This window comes from Capra hircus, chromosome 5 (genome assembly GCF_001704415.2).
Source record: "Capra hircus breed San Clemente chromosome 5, ASM170441v1, whole genome shotgun sequence".
Taxonomy (NCBI): Eukaryota; Metazoa; Chordata; class Mammalia; order Artiodactyla; family Bovidae; genus Capra; species Capra hircus.
In genome coordinates this window covers 73,687,226-73,700,255 of record NC_030812.1, presented here as the reverse complement: position 1 = coordinate 73,700,255, position 13,030 = coordinate 73,687,226, and the positions used below count along the sequence as shown (strand labels likewise).

Genomic DNA, 13,030 nt, shown 5'->3' with positions numbered 1-13,030 from the left:
GAATGAAGGCCTGTGAACTGACTACCAGCTTAAGAAATGGAGCATCCCAGCACACTGAAGCTGACCTGTCCCCTCCCTTACCTCTTCTCCCTCGTGTCTGGTCAACACCCTCTTGAATTCTGTGTTTGTCACCGCTAGCTTGACTTCACAGTTTCACCACAACCACGCATGTCCTTTTTCTTTCCATTTTTATTATTTATTTATGGCCGTGCTGGGTCTTCATTGCTGCACTCAGGCTTTCTCCACTTGCAGGGAGTGCGGGCTACTCTTCTCTGTGGTGCTCAGGCTTCTTGCTGTGGCGGCTACTCTTGCTGTGGAGCACAGGCTCTAGGCACGCGGGCTTCAGCAGCTGCAGTTCAGGGGCTCTAGAATGCTGGCTCGATACCTGTGATGCCTGGATTTAGTTGCCATGCGGCATGTGGGATTTCCTGGAGCAGGGATTGAACCCATGTTCTTAAAAATCTGTTGTCCAGTTGTACATGTTTAACTTTGTGTAAATGGAATCATACCATATGCGTTTATCCATGGCTTGATATCTGTGTTGTGTTTTTAAAATTTTTGTTGAAATATAGTTGACTTACAATGCTGTGCTCATTTCAGATGTACAACAAAGTGATTCAGCTGTATATTTATATGTATGTATTTTTTACATTCTCTTCCATTATAGGTTATTATAGGATATTGCATATGGTTCCTTATCTACATAGTAGGTCCTTGTTGGTAATCCACTTTCTATACAGTTTGTGTATATTTTAATCCCAAACTCCTGACTTATCCCTGCCCCCCTTCCCCTCTGGTAGCCATAAGTTTGGGTTCTATGCCTGTGAGGCTGTTTTTGTGTGTGTGCTGTATAGTAGTATGTGTGTGGAATTCACCAGTGTTGACAAGCGTAGCTGCAATCCACTCCCATTCATTGCTGAGTCATTATATTAATACGCTCCAAGTTATTATCATTATTATTATTATTATCATCATTCTTCTGATGAGAAAAACGTGAGTTGTTCCCAGGGTTGTGTTGTTTCAAGCACTGCTGTTAGGAACATTCTCACATACACCTCCTCATGTATACAGGCAAGGGTTTCCCAAGGCAAATTTCTAAGGGATATTGCTCGGGTTTGGGATAGACACATATCTTGAGACTGTCAAATAGGCTTGCTAAATATTTATTTATTTGGCTGTGCCAAGTCTTAGTTGCAGCACGTGGGATCCATCTTCAATTTTCATTGTTTCAGGTGGGATCTAGGTCAAACCCAGGCACCCTGCATTAGGAAGCATGGAGTCTTAGCCACTGGACTACCAGGGAAGTCCCTCAAATAGGCTTTTAATAAGAGAGCTACAGAAGATCCTGGTGCTCCAGGGATTCTAAGAGTTGGCATAACGTTCATCTGTTCGGGAGAATGGAAATGTATAGAATGCTCTCCGCCCACATAGACACACACAGATTCATTTTTTTATTTGTCCATTTGTTCAATAAACACTTGTTGTGTAGCTATTATCATTAATTGTAAGACACACCATCAATGTAATAATGATTTTTCGGGGGAAGAGAGACACACAGCAGTAAATGAACCCATCAATTGTAAGACACATCCCAATTTCACTGAAATGTGCATGGACGTTAGAATCAAGGAAATTCTTCCCTTGAGGAACTTACAGATTTGAAGCCATTTTTCCCCTGAACAATGATACCAGAGCACAAAATATGATTAAAGCAGATACAAAGTATTCAAAATCAACCCAAAATATAGTCCACCAGGGACCCTGAATCACAACACTGCCTTTGAGCTTGCAAGAAATACCAAGTCTCAGGGTCCGCTCCAGACCCACTGAGTCAGCAACTGGTTTAACATGATCCCCTAGTGACTCCTATGCCCATTAAAACCTAGTCACACTTCAGAAAAAGAGTCTTTCCAACTATGGGCAATCAAGAAAGTCTTCTTGAAAGAGATGTCATTTGAGGAAGAGAGAGAAGTAAGGATTACATCGGTTGAGTGTTGCTCTGAGTTAGGAACTGTACAAGGCACTTTCTCATTGAGTCCTTAGAATCATCCCCACAGGGCAGGAATTTCCTTTTTACAAAGAAGGAAATAGGCACAGAGAGGTCACATGACTTGCTCAGGGCCACACAGCTGATAGCTAGCAGAGCTGGGCTTTGAGGCTGGGACTCTCTGAGTCTGGAATCCAGTCTCTTCCCCATATCACACTGAAAGAACTAAAGAAGCAGCTGACAAGAATCAGGGCAGGACAGTCTTTGGTGGCTCAGATGGTAAAGAATCCGCCTGCAATGCAAGAGACCCAGGTTCCATTCCTGGGTCAGGAAAAGCCCCTGGAGAAGGGAAAGGCAACCCACTTCAGTATTCTTGCCTGGAGAATCCCATGGACAGGGGAGCCTGGCAGGTTGCAGTCCCTGGGGTCGCAAAGAGTCGAACAGGACTGAGCAACTAACACTTTCACTTTTTCTTCCTCCCAGAGATGTGTGCAAAAGTGCTCAGTGCTGCACCCAGGGCTTCCGGAAGGTGAGCTCTCAGGGCACACCTGGGGACGGACTCAGGAAAGCAGGCAGGCAGGGCAGTCTTCTTACTCCACTCTAACCCCACCCAACGCCTGCACAAGACCTAGCTCGCAGCAGCCGTTGGAAACAATTCAGTGAATGAATGAATGGGGAGAGAGTTTTGTTTCAAACCTTCCAGAAGCCGCCAGTGCCAGCACTGCTTGGGGGCTGAGGTTCCCAGAGAGGCTGGCCTCGCCCACCCGCCCCAGGGTCTCATTAATCCCTGCCATCAGGGAGGGCCCTGCCAGCACAGCAAAAAGCCAGGAGCAGAAAAGGTTTAAAACACAGCGCCAGCAGCTCCCACCAAACCCTTCATATGTTAAAAAATTACTTCGCTGACTTCCTACCCGTGCGTCAGCCGGCTCCCTCCACGAGGCCTCCAGGTTCTGAGCTACTCTTTCAGCCTCTCCTGAATATGTGGAAAAATAAAACAGTGCTTGTTCAACCCTTAATGACCAGGTTTATGAAGAGGTTATTGTATCTCAAAGAAATGAGACAGCAGTTGGTGGTGTGAGATATTAATGTGCTTTTTACAAAGCTGATAAAACCTCCTTTTAAACTACTTAATACCTGCAAGCTGAAATTCTCAGACTGAAGCAGGGAATTCCTGGAGGCAGAGCTGGGGCAGCCTAAGACTCAGCCCTTGGCCTTCCCTCCAAGGCTTGGCCTGAGGTCTCTGGGCTCTGGGGTTGGCGCCACATCGCTGGCCCTTCTGGAGTGGGGGTTCAGTAGAGATTTCACAGTTGTTGGTCCCTTGGCAGAAAAATCCTTTATAGTTCATGGTGGGAGTGTGTGTGTGCTAAGGTGCTTCAGTCGTGTCCTACTCTTTGCGACCCCATGGACTTTGTAGCCCGCCTGGTTTCTCTGTCTGCGGGATTCTCCAGGCAAGAAGACTGGAGTGGGTTTTCCTACTCTCCTCCAAGGGATCCTCCCAAGCCAGGGATTGAACTCAAGTCTCTTATGTCTCCTGAACTGGCAAGAGAGTTCTTTACCACTAGGGCCTCCTGGGAAGCCCTCATGGAGGAAGAATCTCCCCCATCTCCTCATCCTCCAGGAGCTCAAAGCCAGGGCTTGTGGGGGGAGTGGGGGCTGAGATGCCCCCTCCTCACTTCAGCCTGGACCACAAGCCCAGCAGAATCAGATCCCTGCTTACTCCCCAGCCATCTCCTGCCCTCACCCTCACCCATCCAACCTTCTTGTTGGGATCAATCTTTCTGTAAATCTCCACTCCCATGAAGATGTCATGTCTTCGCACTAGGCGACCCCTCATACGAGACTGCCTGCATCCGGGGGTTTGCCAGTGAATGTTTACCAGCTGGCTCTCTGTGCAGGGATACAGGACCTTGATCTGTAGTGTTTGCCAATGTCCGTGGTGTGAACACTTGCACCGTGGCTGATTTCAAGCTCCTCGTGTGAGTTATGAAGAGACCCTAACAATCAGCTCCCAAGATGTAAGCCAGCCCCAGCACAGCACTGCCTCTGGGTTTCCCTCTTACTCCCAACTCTGCCCTGGAGGACCTGCCCTGGAGGACTGGCCTGGTGCCCTGAGACACTCTTCCCCCTCCTGTGTGCCCAGTACTTCCCTGATCTTGCTCTTCCCTGACTTGCCTCTTCCTAGAATCCCTTCTCACCCTCCACTGCTTCCTCACATGCCCCAATACACACACACACACACACACACACACACACACACACACACACACACACACATCCCTACCTACCTGCTTCACCTGGCTGACTCCTCCACCTTCTGAGTCAGAAAGCCTGTGTCAACACTCACACATGCACACACCTGAATCTGTAGCCCTCTGCGTGTTCTCAGACACACCCTGCTATGTCAGAACACACATCCTGCTACCCCACAGCACCTCCTCCCTGTCTCCCATAGATGGCAAGCTCTGCGGGGACAGAAAGTCGATTTTTTTCCTCTGTGTCCTCAGCAGATCACACAAAACATGGCATACAGTCTGTGCAACACACACGTTAGCTGAACAACTGTGTTCCCAGAGGGCTTTGTGTTCTTACTGTTGCTGTTTAGTCACTAAGTCATGTCCAACTCTTTTGTGACTCCAGAGACTGTGGCCCACCAGGCTCCTTTGTCAATGGCATTTTCCAGGCAAGAATACTTGGGTTGTCATTTCCTCCTCCAGGGTATCTTCCCCACTCAGGGATCAAACTCACGTCTTCTGCCTTGGCAGATGGGTTCTTTACCACTGAGGCACCGAGGAAGCCCATAAGGCCTTGTTGCTATTGTTTAATCACTCAGTCGTGTCTGACTCTCTGTGATCCCATGGACCCCAGCACACCAGGATTCCCAGTGCTTCACTGTCTCCTAGAGCTTGCCCAAACTCATGTCCACTGAACCAGTGTTGCCATCCAACCATCTCATCCTCTCATCCCCTTCTCTTCCTGCCCTCAATCTTTCCCAGCATCAGGGTCTTTTCCAATGAGTCTGCTCTTCCTATCAGGTGGCCAAAGTATTGGAGCTTCAGCATCAGTTCTTCCAATGAATATTCAGGGTTAATTTCCTTCCAGATTGACTGATTTGCTCTACTTGCTGTCCAAGGGACTCTCAAGAGTCTTTTCCAACTTCACAGTTCTAAAGCATCAATTCTTTGGTGCTCAGCTTTCATTATGATCCAACTCTCACATCCGTACATGACTTCTGGAAAAACCATAGCTTTGACTAGAGGGAACTTCGTTGGTAAAGTAATGTCTCTGCTTTTTAATATCCTGTCTAGGTTGCTCATAGCTTTTCTTCCAAGGAGCAAGTGTCTTTCAATTTCATGGCTGTAATCACCACCTGCAGTCGTTTTGGAGCCCAAGAAAATAAAGTCTGTCACTGTTTCCATTGTTTCCCCATCTGTTTGCCATGAAGTGATGGGACCAGATGCCATGATCTTAGTTTTCTGTCCCTCAGAGGTTAGTGGAGAGGGCAATGGCACCCCACTCCAGTACTCTTGCCTGGAAAATCCCATGGACAGAGGAGCCTGGTAGGCTGCAGTCCATGGGTCGCAAAGAGTTGGACACGACTGAGCAACTTCACCTTCACTTTTCACTTTCACGCGTTGGAGAGGAAATGGCAACCCACTCCAGTGTTCTTGCCTGGAAAATCTCAGGGACGGGGGAGCCTGGTGGGCTGCCGTCTATGGGGTCGCACAGAGTTGGACACGACTGAAGCGACTCACCAGCAGCAGCAGCAGCAGAAGTTAGTAGAAAACTCTCTGTCACTGACACAGAATGACTCTTACTCTAACAGAGAAGGGCGGGAAGCATCTGGTGTGGTTCCCTGTGTCAAATCTCCATCCAGACAGGGCCATCATTTAGCTTGTAAAAGACTCATCATCAAAAGATCACACCAATAATTTCTAAAAACCAACCATTGATTTGGGGCCTATTAGAATAATTGGATGAATCATTTGCACGTCAATGTTTAACTTGGTAAGCAGTTTTATAATATGTATTTGATGTATATAGGAATAAAAGTGAACATTTAGTTTTGTCTTTATATAGAAGTTATTTGGTTTTATCTTGTATATTATAGGCTAGTATTATATTATCTTGTATATTATAGTTGGTGAAAAAGTAATTGCAGTTTTAGACTGTGAATTTTAAACCATTTTAACTAGGCTCAAGCACATCTTTATTAATCAAAATAGGAACCATTAAAATCAGCACATTTTTGCCAATGAGAAATAAGTTTGTTTATTCCTATAGCATAAAAATCCATGCCTCAGGATTCGACCAACTCCTGGAAAGCAGTTTCTGCCTCCTGCTGGTTGTAGAAGCATTTTCACTTCAAAAAGCTGAGATGCTTGAAGAAGTGGTAGTCAGTTTGTGAGAGGTCAGCTGAACATAGAGAAAGAAGCAAAACTTGTAGCCCAGTTCATTCAACTTTTGAAGGCTTGGTTGTGTGATGTGTGATCGGGCACTGGGATATTTCTGTGGATCAATGCCAGCTGTAGATGTTGAGGTTTTCAGCGCATCTTACGGATTTGCTGAGCATACTTCTCAGATGTAACCATGTCATCAGGATTCAGGAAACTGTAGTAGACAACACAGGCAGCAAACCACCAAACAGTGACCATGACCTTTTTTGGCACAAGTTTAGCTTCAGGAAGTACTTTGGAGCTTCTTCTCCAACCAGCCACTGAGCTGGCTGTCACTGGTCATCATACAAAATCCACTTTTCATTGCACATCACAATCCGATAGAGAATCAGTGCGTTGTTGTTGCACAGAATAAGAGAAGATGATTTTTTTAATTTACAGTCAGCTCATGAGGCACCCACCATCCCAATGTGTTTCAAATGCTGAACAACCATAGACTGGTGAGTGTTGAGCTCTCCAGCAACTTTTCTTATAATTGTAAGAGGATCAGCTTTGACGATGCTCTCATTTGGTCACTGTCAACTTTCAATGGCTGGCCACTGCACTCATCTTCAAGGCTCTCATTTCCCCTGCAAAACTTCTTTATTATCACTGCACTGCCTCCATATCCTAAATGTGTTCAGAAAAAAGCACAGAACCTCAGGAGGAACTGTCAGGCCACCAACACATATACTTCATGTCTCAAGCCTGGCCCATACCTTCTTCACTTTCATGGAGAAAATTTTCACTTCCTTCCTCCCTTTCCTCACTCTCAGTTGGCAATTCTGTTTCCCATTTCATTCAGAAAATAGAAGCAACCAGAAGAGAAGTGCCACAAGCTTCCACTATGCCCACGCATCCCCTGCATCTGCATCCACACTGCCCCGTCCCCATGGCGCACCACCATCCACAGGAGGCCAGCCTTGCACTTGTGTCCCAGGCCTCCTCCCCCTCACAGTGCTCCTATGTTGTGCCACCCCTCCCCGCTATCCAGCGTTCCCTCTCTGCTAGAACATGCCCGCTGGCGTCACTCATGCCTTGAGACCTCCCCTGACCACAGGGCAGCCAGAGTAGTGGCAGACCCCACACTAGCACAGCACGGGAGGGCACACAGACGTTGAGGGAGGGACAACAAAGGAGACGGTGGGGGCACAGGAGGCTAGACCGGCGTGTGCAAAGGCCCCAGAGAAGGAGTGAGCGTGGCGGGAGGGACAGCTGAGACTGCACGCGCGCTGAGACGGAGGTTAGGCCAGGCAGCGGTCAGCCCCGTTAAAGATGTTGAAATTTTCCCTAAGAACATCAAGAAGCTGTTGAGCACTTCAAACTGAAGGTGGCTTGAACAGATCTGCATTGTCAAAGTTTCACTATGATTATTCTGTAAAGATGGATAAGAGTGGGTACAAAATGGCCAGTGGGGAGGCTATCGCAGTCATCTAGAAAAGCAAGGAGGGTGGCCTGGCAGTGGGTATCGCTCTTGTTGGGGAAAAAAATCAATGGGTTTGAAAGATTCTGAGAGCCGATACAGACAGGATGTCGTGATGGATGGAGCCTGCAGGGAAGAGGCAGCAATGCTGGCAACGATGGCTGGGCTCAGGCTTGCATGAGGCAGCAGCAGAGAGGCCTTGGCTGACCTAGTTGTTGCCTCCAGAAGACCAGGCTTGAGGGACAGATCATGAGTTCCGGTTTGGACCTGCTGAGTGTACAATGCTTTTAAAACATCCACCAAGAGGCATCAAATAGGCCGTTGGATCCCCAGGTCCAAGCCACAGGAGAGGTCTGGGCTGCTGATTCTTTGACACAGCCTCTCTACAAGCATCTCTGGAGCCCTTCTCCTGTGCGGGGCACTGTGCTGGGACCCAGTGGTCCAAAGATAATGGAGGCAGGGGCTGGGGCCAGGCTGTGTGGGGAGCAGCTGCGCTGGAGGTCCACAAGCCTGAAAGGGGGGGCCTTTAGAAGAGAGACGTGGAGGCACCACCTGTGGTTGGGGGTTGAGCACAGTCCCCAATTTGTCAGGAGCCTTGGAGCACTTCAGTACCAGTCTCAGCACCTCACCTCCTGCACAGATTCCTTATAAAGATGCCAGGCACCAAGTTGGTGCTGACGAAATACTTGTCAGACCGAATTTAGAGAAAAGGAAAGTGCTTTGCAAAGTGGTTTTCAAATACACTGATTTGTAATTTTACCAATGGAGAGGTAAATGTTATCCTCTTAGAAGCAGGAATGAAGACTCTTCCCAGGAAAAAAAAGAGTCTGTGGTTGGATACGGGATAAGTCAGGAGAGGGAGGGGAAACCTCTGGTTAATGCATCAGATGCTGAGAACAGGGTGGGCACATGTTCAGGACCACAGAGGAGGGGGAGACAGCAAGGTATGGGGTGGGGAGGGTGCCGAGCAAGACAAGACATGGTCCAGCACACATACAGAAGACACCTGCCCCACTGGGAGCATTCTGAGCCAAACTGTCTACCTGGAGTCCCCGTATGCTCTGGGGAATCTCTCTTCTTGCAGAAGTTGGGAAAGGAAGCAAATTTGGCAGAGATACAGTTAAGGGGAGGTGGGGGTTGTAAGGTAAGGATCAACCATCTTCTCTGTTATATGTAGTACAGAACTACCTATGTGTGCATGCTAAGTCGGGTCAGGCATGTCCGACTCTGCAATCCTATGGACTGTAGCCCTCCACCATCCTCTGTCCATGGGATGCTCCAGGCAAGAATGTTGGAGTGGGTTGTCATGCTTTCGTCTCGGGGATCTTCCTGACCCAGGGATCAAACCCATGTCTCTTTTGTCTCCTGCCTTGGCAGGCAGGTTCTTTACCACTAGTGCCACCTAGGATCCCCAGTGTTACCTATACATATCATAATAGCTAGAAACACAATTACCGCCTGCAATGCGGGAGACCTGGGTTCGATCCCTGGGTTGGGAAAACCCCCTGAAGTAGTCATGGCAACCCACTCCAGTGTTCTTGCCCGGAGAATCCCTGTGGACAGAGCCTGATGGGCTGCAGTCCATGCAGTTGCAAAGAGTTGGACAACTGTGCAACTGAGCACATCCTGTATATCCAGCTGTATGATATATCCAGCTGTGTATATGTGTAATAATGACTTAATATTCCTAAATAATACCTATCGTACATAATAAAACCTACTTTATGGGCTACAAGGCTCAGGATCTTACAAGAAAATAAATTGTTCACACATATTAAAGACTGTATTAATTAGGTGGCATTAGCTTCTATCACAGGAAAATCCTGAATGTCAGGGGCTAAATGTAGCAAGGTTCATTTCTCTCTCACTCAATACCCCCAGCACATTTACTAATGTGCCAGGCACTACTCTGAGCACTTTAGACGTGTTAGCTCATGTCATCCCCACAACAATCGACAAAGGAAGAATCACTCCGATCTCTGCTTTCTGATGAGGAAGCTGAGGCATCTCCGTGAAGCTGAACGAAACCCAGGCAAGCCAACTGCAGAACCTACCATTCACCCACTGTTGCCGTATCTCCCTGCACAGTTTCGAGTGTCCAGTCATTCAGAGGAAGTCAGGCAACATCCATCGTGCCTGTGCTGGTGCTCGGGACACAATGGTGAATGAAACAGACAAAAGTCTCTGTGGTCATGAAGCAGCCATGCTTGTAAATTCTATTCTCCACATGAGTGTTTATGAAGATCACATTCAGTAGCTCACTCGTTCATTTAGGGATCACTGCTGGGGACCTGCTGGACAGTGGGCTAGGGTTCTCATCTGAGCTGGCTCTCACCTTCTCAGCAATCACCAAGGAAAGTTTTAGAACCAAAAGGTCTTTGTTTGAGCCCAGATTCCATCATTTCCTGGCCATGAGCACTTATTCAGTCATTTGAATTGGCACAGAGACAGTTAAGGGAGGGTTGTAGGGTAAGGATCAACCATCTTCTCTGTAATATGTAGTATAGAATTACCTATATACTGTAATAGCTTGAAATACCTAAAATAGTTATATAAGCACACTTGTATCCAGTCTCCCTGAGCCTCAGTTTCTTCATTTATAAAATGGAGAGGCTAGTACTCCTCTCACAGGTTGTGTCATACTCCACAAGTCTAGCTGGTGACCCACGCCTGGGTGGGGTGTTCAGCCCTAGGAGTATTGCAGAACTTTCATGGGCTCCATATGGTGAATTCCACGCAATTGCAGATGGGAAAATGCTTCGCAAACTCATCTAAAGAGCTGTGGGAATGTTTGCCAGCCTCGGTCTGGGGTCTGCCCTCTTTGGAAAGCAATCAACTTTCTCGCATGGAAAACACGAGGTGACTCCCAGCCGAGCTGGGGCACAGAGGCAGGCACGCTGGTATTCACCAGTCTCCTCTGTGGCAGTCCCCAGCCCAGATTCAAACTCCACCGCCCGCCAAGCCTCAGCTAATCCTCAGAAGCCTCGATGCAGAGATGGAAGGCTGGGTTTTGAAGTCTTAAGCCTTAGATCCTCTCTGCAGCGCCGCGGGTGTGTGTGTTTTGATTCACTGGGCAGATGTCCAAACAGACAAAGCGATACCTTCCTTTGGGGGGAGGGGGGAGGTGAGGGAGAGGACTGAGCCAGCTTCAGAAGAACAAGAAGTCAGGAAGAGGCCAGTGGGCGCTGAGTCCCTGGAGATTTGGATGTCTCACGAGCACTTTCTTCCCTTGTTTTCCAGGGAACTTCAAAGGTCTCTGCAAGCAAATCGATCACTTCCCAGAGGATGCAGATTACGAAGCTGACACAGCAGAATATTTCCTCCGTGAGTGGATGCAATTTTTTTTATTTCTCTCCTGGTGATGGGTCCTGCCCTTCCATCCTTTAAGAGCCAAAGGCCAGAACTATCTAGAGGTCTCTGTCACTGCAAAGGGCAGGAAAAAGCTGAGCCTTCTGTCTTCCCCCCTTGCCATGGCCAAACATTCAGGTGTGCTATGTCCCGCTACCCGCAACGCCCTTCCTCCCCTCTTTGTTGGCAAGTTCCTACACATCTTCCAGGTTTCTGGTGAAACAACACCTCCTCCAAGAAGTCCTCTATGCCCCTGAAGGGGTTCCCAGAGCCTAGCATCTTTATCATGCTGTCGCTGCCATGTCTGTTTGAGCAACCAGCTCCCTCACAGTGTTGCCAGTTCAACTAGAACTCTGATAGAACTCTACCTGTCTCACTCATCATTATATTCCCAGCCCAGTGCCCAGCACATAGAAAGTACTCCGTGGATATTTCTTGAACAATCCAGTGAGGAGACTCACCAGGCAGTGCCAGACTGGAACTTCTACTGAAACAATGAGATTATTATTTTTTTTTCTTTCCCCACAAATCAAGTCAAAGTTAAATCCTGATGTAATAGCTGTGATCTTAAATCCACCTGAGACATAGTATCAAGAGAAAGCATTTTGAGACCCAAAGAAAATCTCTCAAGAAGCAGCGAAAACTAACAAGGTAAAATGTTCCAGGAGAAAAGGATTTCCAGGAGAGAGGCTGAGGGTTCTTAATGCATGGGACCGCAAAGCCGCCCCAGCAGAAGTAGCTGAAAGCTCTGTACGAAGCTCTCAGAGAGCACTTCTGAAAGCAGTTTGCTCTCCTCCCAGGAGCACCCCTCCCTGCCCCCGCCCCCACCCCCTCGGCTCCCAAGTGCCCTTCCCCAGCCAAAGCCTCCCTCCCATCCTCCACAGCACTGGTTAGTATTGGATCATTTCTATGAAAAATGTAGGAAGCATTTTATTATATGGATCACCCCTGTCACTTTCAATAATTACTCCTCGCATCAAACCCAGCTCTCAGGTCAGCCTGAAATCTGGGTTTCATTTCAAAGCCCGTGGAACATGAAGCCAGCCAGGCGGCAAGAAAAAGGAAGGGGACATCAGGTCACTCATAGGTCTCTTTTTAAAGGAGAAGGGGCAATATCTTACTAGGCTCGTCCTTTCCCTTTATGAATTCCTGCACAACACTGCTCTCAGATGGAATTCCTGAAGGATCGTTTGTTCGTCCTCTGCATTACGAGGTCTGAAAGTGAAAGTGTCAGTTGCTCAGTCTTGTCTGATTCTTTTCAACCCCATCAACCACTCCATCAACCATAGCCCACCAGGCTCCTGTGTCCATGGGATTCTCCAGGCATGAATACTGGAGTGGGTTGCTATGCCCTCCTCCAGGGGGTCTTCCCAACCCAGGGATTGAATCCGGGTCTCTCTCATTGCAGGCAGATTCTTTACCATCTGAGCCACCAGGGAAGCCCCTATTACCAGGTCTAGGGCTCTCAAAGGAGCCTGGCGAGGACATAGAAACAAATTGAGCACCTTCTGTATGTCAGAGTCTGCACTGAGTGCTGGAGAGTTCCAGAGGAATGAATGAGGCACCGTCCATGGCTGCACGCAGAGCACAGCCTAGTAGGAGGACCCTCAGAGAAACAGCAGGACTTGGGAGGCAGGAGCCTGCAGAGATGCACCCGAGAGAGAAGATGGAAGGGGGAGCCAAGTGGGGCTCTGCGCACAAAGCCACGCTGGCTGAGCCCAGCGAGGGGGCAATACTTTATCAGCCAGATGTCCAGTGTTGGGGCAGGACCCTTGTCTCATTCATTGCTCTACCAAGAACAGTTCCTGGAAGATAGAAGGTGCCCAATAAACACTATTT

The 13,030-nt window shown here is 48.1% G+C and overlaps 1 protein-coding gene across 1 annotated transcript in view; it reads left to right on the top strand.

Moving 5' to 3' along the window:
- The window catches only part of CACNG2 (calcium voltage-gated channel auxiliary subunit gamma 2), a 117,889-nt gene that overhangs the window by 88,347 nt on the left and 16,512 nt on the right, over positions 1-13,030 (top strand). Inside the window, exon 2 of the mRNA XM_005680662.3 lies at positions 11,084-11,167. Coding sequence (XP_005680719.1) covers positions 11,084-11,167 — 84 coding nt within the window. The remainder of the gene's footprint in view (positions 1-11,083; positions 11,168-13,030) is intronic.